At 40.6% G+C, this 16964-nt stretch overlaps 1 protein-coding gene across 1 annotated transcript in view; it reads right to left on the bottom strand.

The window, feature by feature from the left end:
• The window catches only part of LOC124775767 (rho guanine nucleotide exchange factor 12), a 1141602-nt gene extending 1129538 nt beyond the window's left edge, over positions 1-12064 (bottom strand). The window contains exon 1 of the mRNA XM_047250599.1: positions 11771-12064. Coding sequence (XP_047106555.1) covers positions 11771-11802 — 32 coding nt within the window. The 5' untranslated portion in view covers positions 11803-12064. The remainder of the gene's footprint in view (positions 1-11770) is intronic.
• Positions 12065-16964: the final 4900 nt, after the last annotated feature.

The raw sequence follows: 16964 nt of genomic DNA, 5'->3' as shown, positions 1-16964 counted from the left end.
TTTGAGACCAATCGATACTTCCGATACTGATATTCTGGTAGATAGCACATTTATCAACGCTTACTCATATCAGTAGTCTCAGTTGGTAGCGCATAAACTGTGAAAGGCAACGACTCGGATTCGCGTCCCGGTTCGTCATACTGTCTTACTTAGTCCGATAAACATTCTGCTATTGCAGACAGTAGGAAAGCGGTCAGAATGCCCTTGTATGCTTGTCTACAACACTGCCGCTTTGATTTAAAGATATTCAATCCGCTTTATGAGAAATGGGACCATAATGAAATCTTCCACCTTTATATTTCACTTTAGCTAAGTACTCGAGAGTATACGCCGCTGACGAGCATTTCTCAAATTTACACGCTGTCGTCACAACACTACGATATACGTGGTGTTAAAAAAGTATTCCACATTTTAAGAGATGGTAGTATTGACCAAAAGCAAGACAATTATGTCCAGTAAACAAGGGTCCTAAACATGCGCACCTGAAGGGCTGTGAGCACCTGTTCATCTTCGCTATTGCGGAACACATATCTTCTACTGAATAAGAACTCATAGCTCTTAAGGTATGCATTTTAGAGCCCATGTTTACTGAACATATTTTTCTTGCTTTGGTACATACTACTATCTCTCAAAACACCACCCTCAATACATCAAGTCACCTCAGCTCAAGCCCTCTTCCGTTAGCCCATGGCGCTGTGCCTTCTCTCAATACTTCACGCTAGACAACGAGACAGCAGGATACATTTGTCAGTATGAGAAGATGTTAAAGGAAAAATTTTGTTGATGCAAATCAAGTTCGTGCAGCTGTTGCTGAATAGTCACAGTGGTCGGAGAGCATACTGATAAGAGTTCTCTGATGACGAATTGATCCCATTTAAAGATCGGCACCAAAGGCTGCTGCAATAATGTGTATATCAGTTTCGGTCCAGCGACCGTCTTCAGGTCACCGATAGCACTTCAGCCCACACGAAGATTCATTGGTGTCAGGTTTGCAATTATTATAAGTTGCAGCATTTGCCACTTTTACAATTTATGTTACGCCTTTGGTGACAGAATATGCTGATAAATGCAAAGGACTATCAATTCGTGCACTTACTAACAGAAAACGGTGTAAGTTAATGAATGCATGCGTTAGTGACACATATTGTAGGCTAACGCAGTAATTATGTATTTGTTATCTCTCAGGTTTTCTCGGCGTGACTAATTAATGATGCACTTCCGGGTGTTCTTGCGAGTTTACATTTTGTGCACAATATTTCAGGGGCTGCGAGCTTTGCTGTTACGGGAACACACTGCCTGGTCTCCAATCAGTCTGGTTCTCGTGATGCAGTTTTTTTATATTCATCGAAGGTGTGCAGCACTGCCAACTGAAAATATTTTGGGCTGAAGCAAATCTCTTACAACCCTTTAAATATCTGCTAGTGCCAGAAGAGAGTGTAATCCACACGGGGCACCACTGACGACCTATCCATAAACGAACGACGGCAGTGTGTATGCTGCGCTCATCTTGAAGTCTGTGATAAATTTCAACAAAACACAAATATGAAAGAGAAAATGTGAACCATAAAGAACGGATCTTTCACCTTTTGCAAAAGTTCTTCCTCTACATAAATTTTATCTCTAATGACGCTGTTTGATGCATCAAGTGCTGAACTATTGGAGGAAGTTTGCGAACATTGAAAAGTCATGGTCGGGGGGGGGGATTGTTTCCGTTTTATCGTCCCCGTGAAAGTCACACTGGAGGTAGTTGGCAGCTGCCTTCTCTCCGACCTATTATAAAGCGTCGTTTGCGTGTATGACTGATGTGTGCTTGTAGTAGGGTTCAGAGTTTGTGTTGTTTTGGGCCTTCTCTCCGACCTATTATAAAGCGTCGTTTGCGTGTATGACTGATGTGTGCTTGTAGTAGGGTTCAGAGTTTGTGTTGTTTTGGGTGAAGAAAAAAAGAGAGCGTAAAAGCCGTGCAAGCACATAACCTACTAGTCTCAGATACCACGGAGGAGACACTCGAGCTTAACGTTCCCACCCGACAGACGGATCACATTCAACAGTGTCACATACCCTCACTCCGTAAGGAGTGTTAAAATTTAATCCGGGGGATTGGTGCAAAGTCTGGTCAGCAAGAACTTCATGACTCGCCCTACCGGCCAAATATTAACAGTGAACATTCCATCCACCACCGTGTTCGAACAGACTACCTCAACCACAGTACCTCTACGATTGGGAGTTTTCCTTATTGTTCATTATGTCCAACGTTTTCTGGAACTGCCACCTCTTATTCTTACAGTTTACACATTTGCTTTTGTCATCACTGTATACTCTAAAAATGTTGGGGGTATAGCAAATCAAAGACTGCGAGTCATCGGCAGAACAATTAGAAGGTGCAACAGATCTACTAAAGAGACTGCTTACACCACACTTGTCCGCCCTATCCTAGAGTATTGCTGTGCGGTGTGGGATCCGCATCAGGTGGGATTGACGGATGACATCGAAAAAGTTCAAAGAAGGGGAGCTCGTTTTGTATTATCGCGAAACAGGGGAGATAGTACCACAGACACGATACGTGGAGTTGCAATCATTAAAACAAAGGCGTTTTTCGTGGCGACGGGATCTTCTCATAAAATTTCAATCACAAGTTTTCTCCTCCGATTGCGGAAACATTCTGTTGGCACCTACCTACATAGGGAGAAATTATCATCACGATAAAATAAATCAGGGCTCGCACAGAGAAATTTAAGTGCTCGTTTTTCCCGCACGCCGTTCGAGAGTGGAACGGTAGACAGAGCTTGAAGGTGGTTCACTGAACCCTCTGCCAGACAATTGTGAATAGCAGAGTAATCATGCAGATGTAGATAGGTCTAGTCTTCAGGAGTCAAGCACAACTGGCGAATTTGGTGTTTTTCAGTTCCTTGGAAATCGCTCTGCTATATAACGTTGTTATTACCATCTGCAAGACGTTCGGTTGCGTTGCTCGCCGACGTCCAAGTGGATTACGGTGGCAATATAAAGTGCCTATCTGGAAATAAAAGAGGTCTTTGTTTCTGTTTCTCTTTTGTTCCCTCATCTCCCCCCCCCCCCCCCCCCCACACACACACACACAGACAACGTTTTTCTCATTACACGCTAACGATAAATACGACGATGAAAGATATTCACCGCTTAGAAAATGGCTGCTGCACTTTGAAGACGATAACAGACCAATCACATCTACAAACGTGTGTATTTTTTTCCAATGTATGCTTTTTCTACACATAATGCCTATTGGTTTCTGTCTCGGGTTCTTCGGCAGACGTTTGTCAGAAGACTTTTCTGACGTTTCGCCAACACGAGGTCCTGACATCGTCAAAGCTTCACGTATCATTGGTGGAAATGTTTAGTCACTCGTGCTGGTGAAACAAGAAAAATCGCCAAAAGAACGTCGGCCGAAGAATAGAGCCGTTCCTTGCACTCTGCATGAAGTAGCTATTTTCGAGCTTCTGTGGCCTATTCCCTTAGCAGCACACTGAGGAACACTGCAAACATTACAGTCGCGTTTCAGGAATATAGCTAACATACGCTGCGACGAAATCCTGAAGCAAATTATATGCTATTAAAGCAGATCAAACTTAAGTATCCACATGCCCCACTAAACATCAATCAGCATTTATCATACAGATTTACAGGGCAAAACACGATGGCTGTCTCTACCGAGTGCTGGATCTCCTTTTGCAGCTACGTATGTGTAGAGATATGGCAGAGAACATATTCTAACGTTTACCGCCAACAGATCTAGTTAAGGGTCGAATGGTACATTGCAAAAGGAGGTGTGTGTAGACCGGTTCTTACCGAGTAATATGCACCAGGTTTCAAACGCAACACCGAGTCTAAAAAACGTCATAAGGAATGTTCGATAAGAGACGTAGGGATTGGCCAGTGGATTAATGTTAATGGCTGTCACATCACTTTTCGGTGCACATATGCACAGCTTTGTTATTAGTTGTCGAAGCCAACGAATTTGGAAAGAAAGGCTGATTCCGGTGGTACACTGATCTGTAGCTTCGCCAGAGGTTATGTTGGATGGCGATAATTTGAGAGTTACTAAAACCAACGAATGTGATACTAAAACAAACTGGTTGTGGTGACACACTGAGCTGTACCTTAGCCAGTTAAAAATAAATACAAAGAACCACGTTACAGTCGCCATATTGTTTACGGCGTTTGTCAAAATGTTTCCGTGTCACTGGTCAAAGACGACGACTCAGATCGAACATTCCTCTATCTCCTCTTACTCTAGCTAGAAAAGAATATAAATCCTAACTTGTACTCGTTACTGCATAGCACTTTTTAATTTAACATTGATTCGCTATACTGAGGAGACAGTAAAAAAAATTAAACACACACACACACACACACACATTATGCTCGTGTTCACATCGGGTCCATATCAAATATATTATTTATTATTATAATACATTACTAGGTGAGTTGCCTATTCCATGAAATAAATATTTTAAGAAGCTTTTGAATACATGCTGTTTAACAGGGACAAGTACATTAAGCAACAGTGACAGAATGCCAAAAATAAATTATCAGGGGTACTTCATTAAAGCCACATCACGCACTTGGCTTCTTTTCTTGGTGCACTTAGAAACTGCTGAAACAACAACCATTTAAACAGCCAAGGTAAACAGGAATGACAAATAACAACTACTACCTTCTTATGCATCAATATGTTGCATGTAAAATCCATGGCCATCTGTGAGAGATAGGTGAAGCACTAGAGAATTTCGACTTGAAAGACAGATAGAGAAAAATCTAATCAGTATCCAGGCCTAGGAACAACTGCCTTATGACTAACAACAACACAAAGTCTCAATATGTCTAAAAGAAATTTCAAGTAGAATTAAACCATGTGGGCACACAATTTCCGATATCATCATCTGTCTGAATGTAGACAAGGAATGAAATGTGCATGAACTGAACAGGACTATTACACCTTTTCTAGTCAGTGTTAAATCTGCCTGAGAAAATTAATGCAGTGTAGGGCAGATCTAGAGGACCTCCCCTCTTATTCTCTGTAATGGTACATTTTATGGCTTGTGATGCAAACGAATGAATGATTATATGTAATACATCAATTTATTATGCAAGATGAGAGAGGTATGTACAGTCACTACAATAATTACATGGTTATGGTAACCATGATGCCATTTACAGAAAAATGTGTGTCAGAGAAATATAGGAAAGTAACATAAAGAGCACTGTAACATCTGAAATGGGCAAGATGTAGGTCATATGATAATGAGTTCTGAATAAATTAATCAGTCAATTTTCTGCACACACCATAAATGGCATAAGAAGTGAGGTATTAAACAATGGTTGCTTGCTCGTGTACTAAAGTCATTTTTGTTATGAGACTATCAGCATTTTCTTAAAAACAGAGGCAATGTAGTATTGTCAAGTAACATGTGTTACTCAATTCCACTGTTAATTAACAAACAAATCCACATTCACTCAAGTCTATGGGGACAATCAATAATTACTTTATTCGCAAGTATGGAGAACAGCAAGTGCATTACAAGGAATGCAAAATTCACGCACTAATTTGGACTACAGTTTAGCAGCTGATTCCACAGTGGTGTTAGACATTCATATGTAAATCTATTATGAAGCAACTCCCTATGCAAAAATATCATACAAAGTTCTACACAGACAGAAAATAAATATTTCCCTTATAAACAGTGTTTCACAAGCAATAACCATTTTAAAAAAAATATTATTTAGCTCTTGCTCAATGGGTAAGGGGTGACATGAAGGCATTTTCTCCGAGATACTATGTACTGCAAGACAAGCCAACTGTATCAAATGTGAAATGCACCAACAGCAATCCACAATGTTGATTCAACAAGGAAAAATGTCATCTAATCAACATTACAAATTAGCTAAACAGACTTCTCTGCTTTAATCATACTGGTTATGACAAAACAAAAAATATTGTCCCACACCTTGCAATTGAAAAATGAATGGCTCTTTTCATTAATGAAACCAGGGGGTACAAATATTAGTCCTATTTCACAACAGACTAGAAAACAATTTTTCACACACACACACACACACACACACACACACACACACACACACACACAGACTACAAAAACTAATAGCGGGAAGTGTAACTTACCACATACCAAAACAAACATAAAAGTAGCAGAATAACATAACGCCCAGGAAATCCGTCAACTATGATTTTATGTCAATGCTATCCATGAATTTGTTTAGGGTAATTTATAGAAACCACAGAAAACTTAAATCAAATTGCCCATATCAAGAAATTTATGAGAACTCTTATGACAACAAGAAGTGTGTTTCACTAATGCCTCAACTTTTTCTACATTATGAGAACAATGAGCAGAGATGAGCCAGCTTAAAGGAGAATTCAATGTGCATTAAAAATTCTGAGTTTGCAACTGAAGGCTACCAAATACTAACATTAAATAGTCGCTACATCTTTGAAGATTATTTCAGTCATGTATGTATGGCATAGATCTAGCAGTTTCTTTTGAACAGGTAAATACGTGCCAGTGGCATGAAACTTAGTTTCTAAGGAATGTTAACAAAATATACTGCTTTACTGTTTGTTATGATGCTAATTACATCCATTACACCAGAACAAAGTATCACCAGACAACTTCACCACATAAGAACAAACACTCTAAACCAGGTTACATGTACCACAGCAACCAAAGGCAAGTCAAGCAGAATATTCAATGTGAGTCTTCAGCTTTGACCAGCAGCGTAACATTAAGGGCTGCTATGGTGTCACATTTTGGTGTGTATATTCACAGTTTTGTAGTTAGTTGGTGAAGCCAATAAATGTGAAAGCAATAAAACCTGGTTGTGGCGACAGACTGATCTGTAGCGTTGCAAGAAGTCTAGTTTACGTTAGAAGGTGACGGTTCGCTGGTGAGCTGGTGAAGCCAACAAATGTGAAACCAAAAAAATTGGTTGTGATGATAGACTGATACAAATTTGGGAAAAAAAAAATCACCACTGATATCACGTTGTAGTAGCCATGTTGTTTACGTCATTTGCTGTATGTTTCCTGCATCAGTGATAAAAAACATTGATTTGTATTGCATATTTCTCTCTATTGCCAACAGCATATTAAATCTGAAGGATACCAAAGCCATACTTAATTACTGAAAGGGCCACAAACGTGAGTCTTTTATATGAGCTGCACCACTCTCTTAATTTCTAAAAAGTGAATGACTTCAGTTTGATGCAAGATTTCCTCACTCTAGGAAGCTAAAAAATCAGAATGACTTCAGTTTGATGCAGGATTTCGTCACTCTAGGAAGCTAAAAAATCAATCTTGAAAGAAATTTTAGTAATATATTGGCCTGCCTATTTCCTGCACTAGAAACATTTTTTCCAATCTGTTGCTTCCTGTACTTTTGAATTTCTGTCACAGATTTTTTAACATAGGCCTACATGCTTTTGGTTTAATTTGATCACCGAAATAATAAGGAAGCATATTACACAATTCTGAAATATACCCCAGAGGAACGTTGTGAAAGCACAATGTAGTCAGCCATGATATTACCATATGAAATATTACAAACATTTTTATTTTCCCATTCTAATGACTTATTCTATGAAGCCTGTACTACTGGCACACAATCGGGGGCTACAACCCTTTTCATCTCTCCTGTTATTCGCATCCCATACCATTCTGGTCTTTTTTGTTTTCTGTGGGTTTACAGTGCAACTGCACGTGAAATTTGATTGACCAGCAACCTCTTATAGTGCTCTCACCTTTTTCTGCAGTTTGACACAAAATCTTTACTTCCTGACATCAAATGGAAGCCAACATAAGGCTTGTCACACAATGTCCAAATTGAAAGAAGTTTTCAAATTAATGGGTGTGTGATGGTAAAAATACTTTTTTAATCATTTACACACTGCAGCTTCCTGCAATTTGCGAATTTTCAGTAGGTAAAGTTGTTAACAGCTGTGACACAGGTCGTAGCACCTACAAGCAGCATTATGACAATCCATCAAGTTACAATTCATTCTTTATAACTTAACATCCAGTCACCATAGATTTGTTTCACAGATGGCTGTGAATGCATTCCTTCCTCATACTTGTGTTGGCAAGCTCTGTGTGTGTATCGATTCAACAGATAAACGAGTGCCGGAATGGTACTCTTTTCTTCTCCAGACTGTTTCACAAAAAATTAAGAAGCTCCAATGCATTACCGAATTTATAACTCTTCTGTAAACAGATGCTAACTTTCGTCCAACTCTGTTAAGGAAAAAGATGTTTATATAAACTGGAAAAATCAACACTGAATGAAGTATGGATAATTTCTTTGTGGTAATGAAAAGACACTGCACGTGGGTTAACTCAAACTTTTGTCATATTCTTTCAGCCCCTGAATAAACAATACTCACATGGCACTCTTAGCACTAGGCTCATCAGATTCAACTTAAATTCCTTCATGCTCAGAACAGAAAATCATATCCACATCATTTGCAAAACAACTGCACCAAAAATGAAGTGCCACACCTGGGTGAGCACAGCTGAAATTTTTCACGTCATTTTGCAGAAAATGTAGTGTTAGCACAGCACGTGTACTGGGATCTGCTCATACAGCCCAACTTGCAGTCTCTAGCAAGAAAGGCTAGAACCAAGACAGGCGCAGGCTGAATCAATGCAGCAGATTAACAATCCATGGTAAAATGCCTCAGTGTGCATTGAAGGTAAGCTTCCCCATCTGTATAAACATGTGCCTCACTGGTCATGGAGGGCTAACAGAGCACAATTCATGCCATTCACAGATAATGTCACTCATGACTTTACTTCTACAGGTAACTGACATTTGTATTGAGAGGAATTGCATCTGCTTGAAGACTAAACACATTTCAGCATCACTACTGGGCAACTGTCCAACATAAGTGGCCTCTGCGACAGCTTGAAAAAAGAAAGAATTGGAGGGGGAAAACAATAGGATGTGAACTGCAATAGTTCCAACTCCCAGTCAACAAAACAATAGGTGTCCTTATGCAGCTTTTTTTTACTGAACTTCTTCCAAACTGATTATTATTTGGAAAAAAATCTGTAACTGTTAAATTATATTAGTCACATTCCATGGATCACACAGAGAGTGGTCTCTGGGTAGGGAGTCGAGGGTGTACATTTAATTTAGTTTAAGTGCAAAACAATAAATGACAAACATTACCGGGCTTTAAGTTACATATTGAAACCTATCTAAAAACTTGGTTGTGGTGACAGACTGATCTGTAGCACTGTCCGAAGTCTGGGTTAGGTCGGAAGGTGACACAACCTGGTTGTGAGTTGGCGAAGCTAATGAATGCGAAAGCAGAAAATCTGCTTGTGGTAACAAACTCACTGGTAATGAAGCCTAAGGTTTACATCTGCATTATATTGTAAACTGCAAAAGGAGGGGGGGGGGGGGGGAGGGGGGGGGCCTCCAATACATAACTTTTACCCATTATTGTATTACAATGCTAATTCTAATAATACATTACCACAAAACATTAAACTTAAGAATTCTTGAGAAGACACTCTTCTATCGACTGGGGGGGGGGGGGGGGGGGTGAGTTGCTTAACAGAAAATTCTTTAAATGAATCTTGAACCTCACTACTTAAAATTTAATGTGTTGTGATTGGTTGTATACTACATGTGAAGCCATGTATCTGAACTCTTCCTGTACTAATGCTAACCCCTTGTGATCTTTGTAGAGGTGGTTGGTTTCTGGTGCTACATGCATCCTTCTCACTGTAGGCCTATTTTGTGAAAAGAGAAATGCTGCTAATGACAAAGGAAATTAATGAATATATGTACCATGAAGTAGTTGTCAAAATACCCAGTTTTTTGAAGAGGTCTCTGTAAGATATTCTTGAATTAACACCTGATATAATTCTTAATACTCTTTTTGTGTTCTGAAAATATTATCACTTTTACTGGAATTTTCCCAAAACATGACTCATTAGAAATTAATTTCTTCGTTTTTAACCTGCTTATAGCAGTATTCATGCATACCTGAAACATAACTGAACCAAGGTGCTTCATTAATATTAGGTAGTGAGTTTTCCAACTGAGGTGGGGACTTGTCTGTAGACATAAAAACTCAACACTTTCTACCTCTTGTACTTCACAGCGTGAGAGGCTTATTTTTATAACTTGTAGAGTCCTGAGGGGAATACACAGCATTATGTACTGAGTCTTGACAAAATTCAATTACACTCTGTTTTGTAGAGTTCTGTGAGGAATACACAGTATTATGTATTGAGTCTTGTCAAAATTCAATTACCGTCTGTTTGCCTTCAACCACCTGGTGATGTTTTCAAACATTTCAGCAGATGCCTGTGCCATGAAGGCACCTCAACAGTCAGCCTACTTCTACAATGTTTAAGATGTGAAACAATTACATGTTGACCTTACATTGACATAAAGTCAAGGACAAAGATAGTTTGGGCCTACACAAAAGTTGGCAGTTCTTTCCACATAGTTAGGTCACTTACTTGTAGGCTAAAACGTAAGTAATCAAATAACCATGGCTTTCTAGGGCAACACAATTTTCTCTTTGATTAATTTCTTTATTTTCAATTTCAAACAGGATTAGCATGTAACAAAATATTTCACTAGGGAATAATTTCACTCTTCAACTTCAAGATATTGCAGTATAAACACTGCATAGTGTTCGTAACAATATGGACCCACATGTTCTTGTGCAATGTTTTCCTCTGGGTAGGAGATACCTGTATGTTATACAAAAATATTCTACATTGGTCAACGATTCATAAGTTCCCACATTTAGCTCCTGCAGTACTGAAACTAATGAAATTTGTCAACCGACAAGATACGAAATATATTCTCCTACACTTATTTCTTGCAGCAGCTTTGATGCACAAACCTGATAAAACGTTCTTCAGTTGACAATTTCTGTTTGTGTACTTTCCCACCTTCACTCAATAATTTTTATATTGTCCTCCTATGACTATCACCATATATCTTCTGCACTACAGTGTAATATTTTAAACATTGATAAGATGTAAACATATCGTCGCATCTGTAACTCATGAACTGCTTTCTAGTAGGTAAGGGGGCACGCACGTCAAGAAAGCAGAAAATAATGCAGGCAGAGATAAGGGCCCTGATAAACAAGGCAAGCCTAAAGGAACCACGAACAGAAAATTCTATGACTGTCTCAAATCCAATGGACGGAAATATCAGAGTTCAATGTCTCAAGTTTACACACTTTTATGTCAGCGACAGACAGCTTGATCGCCGATCTATTTCGTTTCGTGAAAGGCATTTCATATAACATAAAAAACGAAAGGTCATGCGAAGAAATAGGCGAAATACTTGCCGAACGGTAACTTTGGTTTACGGAATAGTTCCGAATGTTATAAAATACAATGATGTGTTATTTCGTGTTTGAGGGTAACAGTACAAACTTAGTAATTAAAATGCGACAGCCTAGAGGTTTAAACAGTGACGCGACAGTATTTATACATCTTCTGAAGTAGTTTTATTAGAATAGATGACCATCCGTGAAAGGAACAGATAAGACAGCATCTGTGTCGCCCGTCTTACAACAGATTAATTATTCTATAGACTGTATGATATAAACAAACAATGTAAACAACGCTGTCACATTGAAAGTCGTTCCGACCTATGAATGAAGAGATGTCTAAGACCGTGTGGATCAAAAGCTCTATCACAACTTATACTTTCAAATTACATTATGTAGGCTCAAGAATTACCTTTCGGGGAAACCGTACGTTGGATTATCCATGGCAGCAAACAAGTCACTTCAACATCACACACATCAAACCACCCACATATAAATGCAATGCGAAAACTTCCAGTTACACAGAAACACAATTAACACTTCCTTGTACAAGCACTGCACACTATCAAATATTCGCAACACCAGCTGGTATCAATCCGTCACCGATAAATATTAACAAAAATACTCGTTACTACACAAACGTCACATTCTATACACCGAAATCAGCAGAACATCACTCTACAGCCAACAAGTGACAGCCATCTTGAGTATGGGTCTCTGGCGTTGGAGGAGCATTCCGCATTACGATGTAGTGCCTCTGACAAAGCTTATTTGTGTAACTACTCAGTATGTATATACCAGATTTTTATAATATTTCTTATACTGTATCCTCATGTTGGCGTAATTAAATCCATTAGGAGGTATTGTCATAGTTTATACGGGACAATAAAATATAACATTTCTGTTTACTTTCTTGCAGTGTATTATCACGCAGACCCACAGCCTTCTATATCTGCTGCAGTACTGACTGATACCACGCGGGAAACTCAAATCCGAAACGTCATTCGCAAAACATTTCTTATCTGTGTTGAAACAAATTATTCAAACTCATTGTTCACAAAAGAGTCCTACAACCACATGAAATATCAAAAGTTTTACAGAATATCCTTTTAAGTGTTATCATTCTCGAACAAGTACGTCATTCTTCAGTTTCGGGAAAATATTAAACTGTGAGTCAACATTGATTCTAAACAGCTCTCCTGTGAGCAGTTATAAGTTGGAAACATTCTTACTCGTGATAAAAGAGGAATTTCACAGTGATATGTTTAGTTTCTCTTCCATCCCTACATGCATTACACTAAACAGTTGTCTAAATTTTTATTCATTTGCATATTATAAATACCGTACTTTCCGTACTTTTTTAGGGTTCCATTCTTCAGAAGTTAAAAACGAAACCCTACTTTGTTGTTCGTCAGTCTATCTATCTGTGTGCCCTACTTTTAAGATTAATTTTTCTCAGGAATGGATACAGGTATCAAGTTGAAATTTATTTTACATACTAGGGTCCATGGTCTCTTGGAGCAGTAAAAAAAAAATTAAGCTTCTAAGTCAATACAGTCAAAATATACGGCCATTTATGTCACATATTTCGTTTCTCGCAAACTCACTCATCGAGACCTGTAGGCCGGACGGAGTGGCCGAGCGGTTCTAGGCGCTACAGTCTGGAGCCGCGCGACCGCTACGGTCGCAGGTTCGAATCCTGCCTTGGCATGGATGTGTGTGATGTCCTTAGGTTAGTTAGGTTTAAGTAGTTCTAAGTTCTAGGGGACTGATAACCTCAGAAGTTAAGTCCCATGGTGCTCAGAGCCATTTGAACCATTTTCGAGACCTTTCGGGTAAAAAAAGAAACAAACAACGAACGCATCCACTCGCACACGCACTTGTCCATTATCTTTATTGCATACCTGACAATACTGTTCTATATGATGCTCAAAGGATAAATGAATAAATAAATTGTATTAATTCTCTAGTAGTATGACAGCGATGCAATGTAGGCTTTCACTGCTGCTGTCGATTTGACAATAAGAACGAGACACAAAACTAATTTGACAATTGAAGGTTTTAAATCTAGAAGAAAGTTCACACACTATGAATATAAATGTAGAAGGATATTTTTACAGTCCATGGCGAATTTATCTTGTCTATAAGCTGCCGATTGCTACTTCCGTAAGGATGCGTGCGGCAAATGAAATGAAAGACCAGCACGAATTTATTTTACAGAAAGGTAAGATTCACTTTTTACTCCTTTAGAGCACATTAGCGAAGAGCTAAAAGGTACCACCTGTAGTAATATCTAACTTTGCAAATCTGACTCTGATTTCGAAGGATTCTTTATAACTTTTGCTTTTAAATTAACTGCACATTCTTCCTAATATTCTCACTTTCAATAGTTTCGGGTTACATTATTTTCTTGTTTTGCGTTATTCACCGTTTTAAATCGAAGTGTTTTGGCTGAAGTAGGTAAAATTAAGGTGTTCGTTATTTGTGCAAATATGAATGAATACCGTAGACCCCCTTTCCAGTCATGCAGAAACCAAGAACAAGTGTAGAATCTATGGAAGTGTATTCGAGAGAAATCAGGCGTAGATATCACAGTCTAACTTATATACACTCCTGGAAATTGAAATAAGAACACCGTGAATTCATTGTCCCAGGAAGGGGAAACTTTATTGACACATTCCTGGTGTCAGATACATCACATGATCACACTGACAGAACCACAGGCACATAGACACAGGCAACAGAGCATGCACAATTTCGGCACTAGTATAGTGTATATCCACCTTTCGCAGCAATGCAGGCTGCTATTCTCCCATGGAGACGATCGTAGAGATGCTGGATGTAGTCCTGTGGAACGGCTTGCCATGCCATTTCCACCTGGCGCCTCAGTTGGACCAGCGTTCGTGCTGGACGTGCAAACCGCGTGAGACGACGCTTCATCCAGTCCCAAACATGCTCAATGGGGGACAGATCCGGAGATCTTGCTGGCCAGGGTAGTTGACTTACACCTTCTAGAGCACGTTGGGTGGCACGGGATACATGCGGACGTGCATTGTCCTGTTGGAACAGCAAGTTCCCTTGCCGGTCTAGGAATGGTAGAACAATGGGTTCGATGACGGTTTGGATGTACCGTGCACTATTCAGTGTCCCCTCGACGATCACCAGTGGTGTACGGCCAGTGTAAGAGATCGCTCCCCACACCATGATGCCGGGTGTCGGCCCTGTGTGCCTCGGTCGTATGCAGTCCTGATTGTGGCGCTCACCTGCACGGCGCCAAACACGCATACGACCATCATTGGCACCAAGGCAGAAGCGACTCTCATCGCTAAAGACGACACGTCTCCATTCGTCCCTCCATTCACGCCTGTCGCGACACCACTGGAGGCGGGCTGCACGATGTTGGGGCGTGAGCGGAAGACGGCCTAACGGTGTGCGGGACCGTAGCCCAGCTTCATGGAGACGGTTGCGAATGGTCCTCGCCGATACCCCAGGAGCAACAGTGTCCCTAATTTGCTGGGAAGTGGCGGTGCGGTCCCCACGGCACTGCGTAGGATCCTACGGTCTTGGCGTGCATCCGTGCGTCGCTGCGGTCCGGTCCCAGGTCGACGGGCACGTGCACCTTCCGCCGACCACTGGCGACAACATCGATGTACTGTGGAGACCTCACGCCCCACGTGTTGAGCAATTCGGCGGTACGTCCACCCGGCCTCCCGCATGCCCACTATACGCCCTCGCTCAAAGTCCGTCAACTGCACATGCGGTTCACGTCCACGCTGTCGCGGCATGCTACCAGTGTTAAAGACTGCGATGGAGCTCCGTATGCCACGGCAAACTGGCTGACACTGACGGCGGCGGTGCACAAATGCTGCGCAGCTAGCGCCATTCGACGGCCAACACCGCGGTTCCTGGTGTGTCCGGTGTGCCGTGCGTGTGATCATTGCTTGTACAGCCCTCTCGCAGTGTCCGGAGCAAGTATGGTGGGTCTGGCACACCGGTGTCAATGTGTTCTTTTTTCCATTTCCAGGAGTGTATGTCAGACTGCGGCGTATACGTATTATGGCGAATGTATTAACCCAGTTGTCTGTGTAAAAAAGAATACAGGGTGTCCTACCCAAACCTCCCTGATTTCAAAGACCCAAAAAAAATCGCAGTAGATACGACAATGAAAAATGCACCACACTGTAGAGCTTTTCAAAGAATTTATTTATTTATCATCAATATACCTCTACGTGTAAACCATTTGTAGCACCAAGAATACCGAGTCTACATTCAATTTCTTGCAAAGTTGTTTGCAACATTTCCTCTGTTATTGTTGCAATCGCATTTGTGATACGAAGTCGCAACATAGGAACATCGTCCACTTTGGTCGCATACACGCGGCCCTTCATGAATCCCCACATGAAGAAATCAAGCAGCGTTAATGTCGGGTGAATGTGGTGGCCAGGCAGTGGGTCCTCCGCGTCAGATCCAACGATTGGGAAATTTCCTATCCAGGGACTTGCGAACAGCCGTTGACCAATGCGGTGGAGCTCCATCTTGTTGAAAAATGATGTTGGGTTGCAAGTCTTGCATCTGAGGATACACAAACTACTCCAACATTTGCATATACACTGACCCATTCACTATTTCTTCCGCTAAGATCAAAGGCCCAACAATCCTGTCGTGCATTAGCCCGCACCAGAGATTTAGTTTAGGGCTATCACGAATTTGTTCAATCACAACGTGCGGATTTTGCGAAACCCAAACCCGAACATTATGCCTATTAACCCTTCCTGATAAATGAAAGGTTGCCTCATCTGAGAATAACATCTTTCCAGGAAGCTGGCATCCACATCAATATGCTGCAGCATATCCGCAACAAATTGTTGTCGGCGTGATGTGCCGTTCGGCGTCAGATGTAGCAGAATTTGCACTTTGTAAGCACACACACAAAGACGCTGGTGAACTACACGATGCTATGCTGATCGTGGTACATCAAGATGCCTAGATGGTTGGTGGATTGAGTTACGTGGGCTTCTGAGAAACGTTTGCCTGATGTCCTCCACTGTCTCTCCTGAAATTCCTTAACGTGCACCGCCAGAATGTTTCAGAACAGCAAGATTTTGTTTTTACAAATCACATTACAGCTTGCGTGCACTGCTGTGGAGTCACCATTTTCACTTCATGCGACCATGCGGCACTCTGGCGACGATATAGGGCACTTCTGATGCGGCAATATAAATTCTTTGAGATGCTCTTCAATGTTGTGCATTTTTCAATGTCGTATCCACTGTGGTTTTTCTCTCCTGGGTTCTTGAAATTAGGGAGGTGTGAGTGGGACACTCTGTACTTCTCTTGCCATTTACACTAGTGCTACTTCATGTAGAACAAATTTATGTCACAGTAATCTCAATCTAGCAAAATATTAATTCTAAAAATCTGTACGTGACTGAAAAAATCAACACAGTGGAAGTAATTGTCCAGAAGATAAGTGACTTGTATTGCAACCATTAAATGATGTGTTACCCAGAAGGAGATGACGCCAATGAATCCTTTTACTGTCGTAATAGTTCAAATACCATCATCAGCGATTTGACAGCAACTGTAGGATGAAGTCCTCCACAACA

Source organism: Schistocerca piceifrons, chromosome 2 (assembly GCF_021461385.2).
Source record: "Schistocerca piceifrons isolate TAMUIC-IGC-003096 chromosome 2, iqSchPice1.1, whole genome shotgun sequence".
NCBI classification, from domain to species: domain Eukaryota; kingdom Metazoa; phylum Arthropoda; class Insecta; order Orthoptera; family Acrididae; genus Schistocerca; species Schistocerca piceifrons.
Note: the sequence above shows the minus strand (reverse complement) of the source record. Positions and strands in the feature narration are given on the sequence as shown.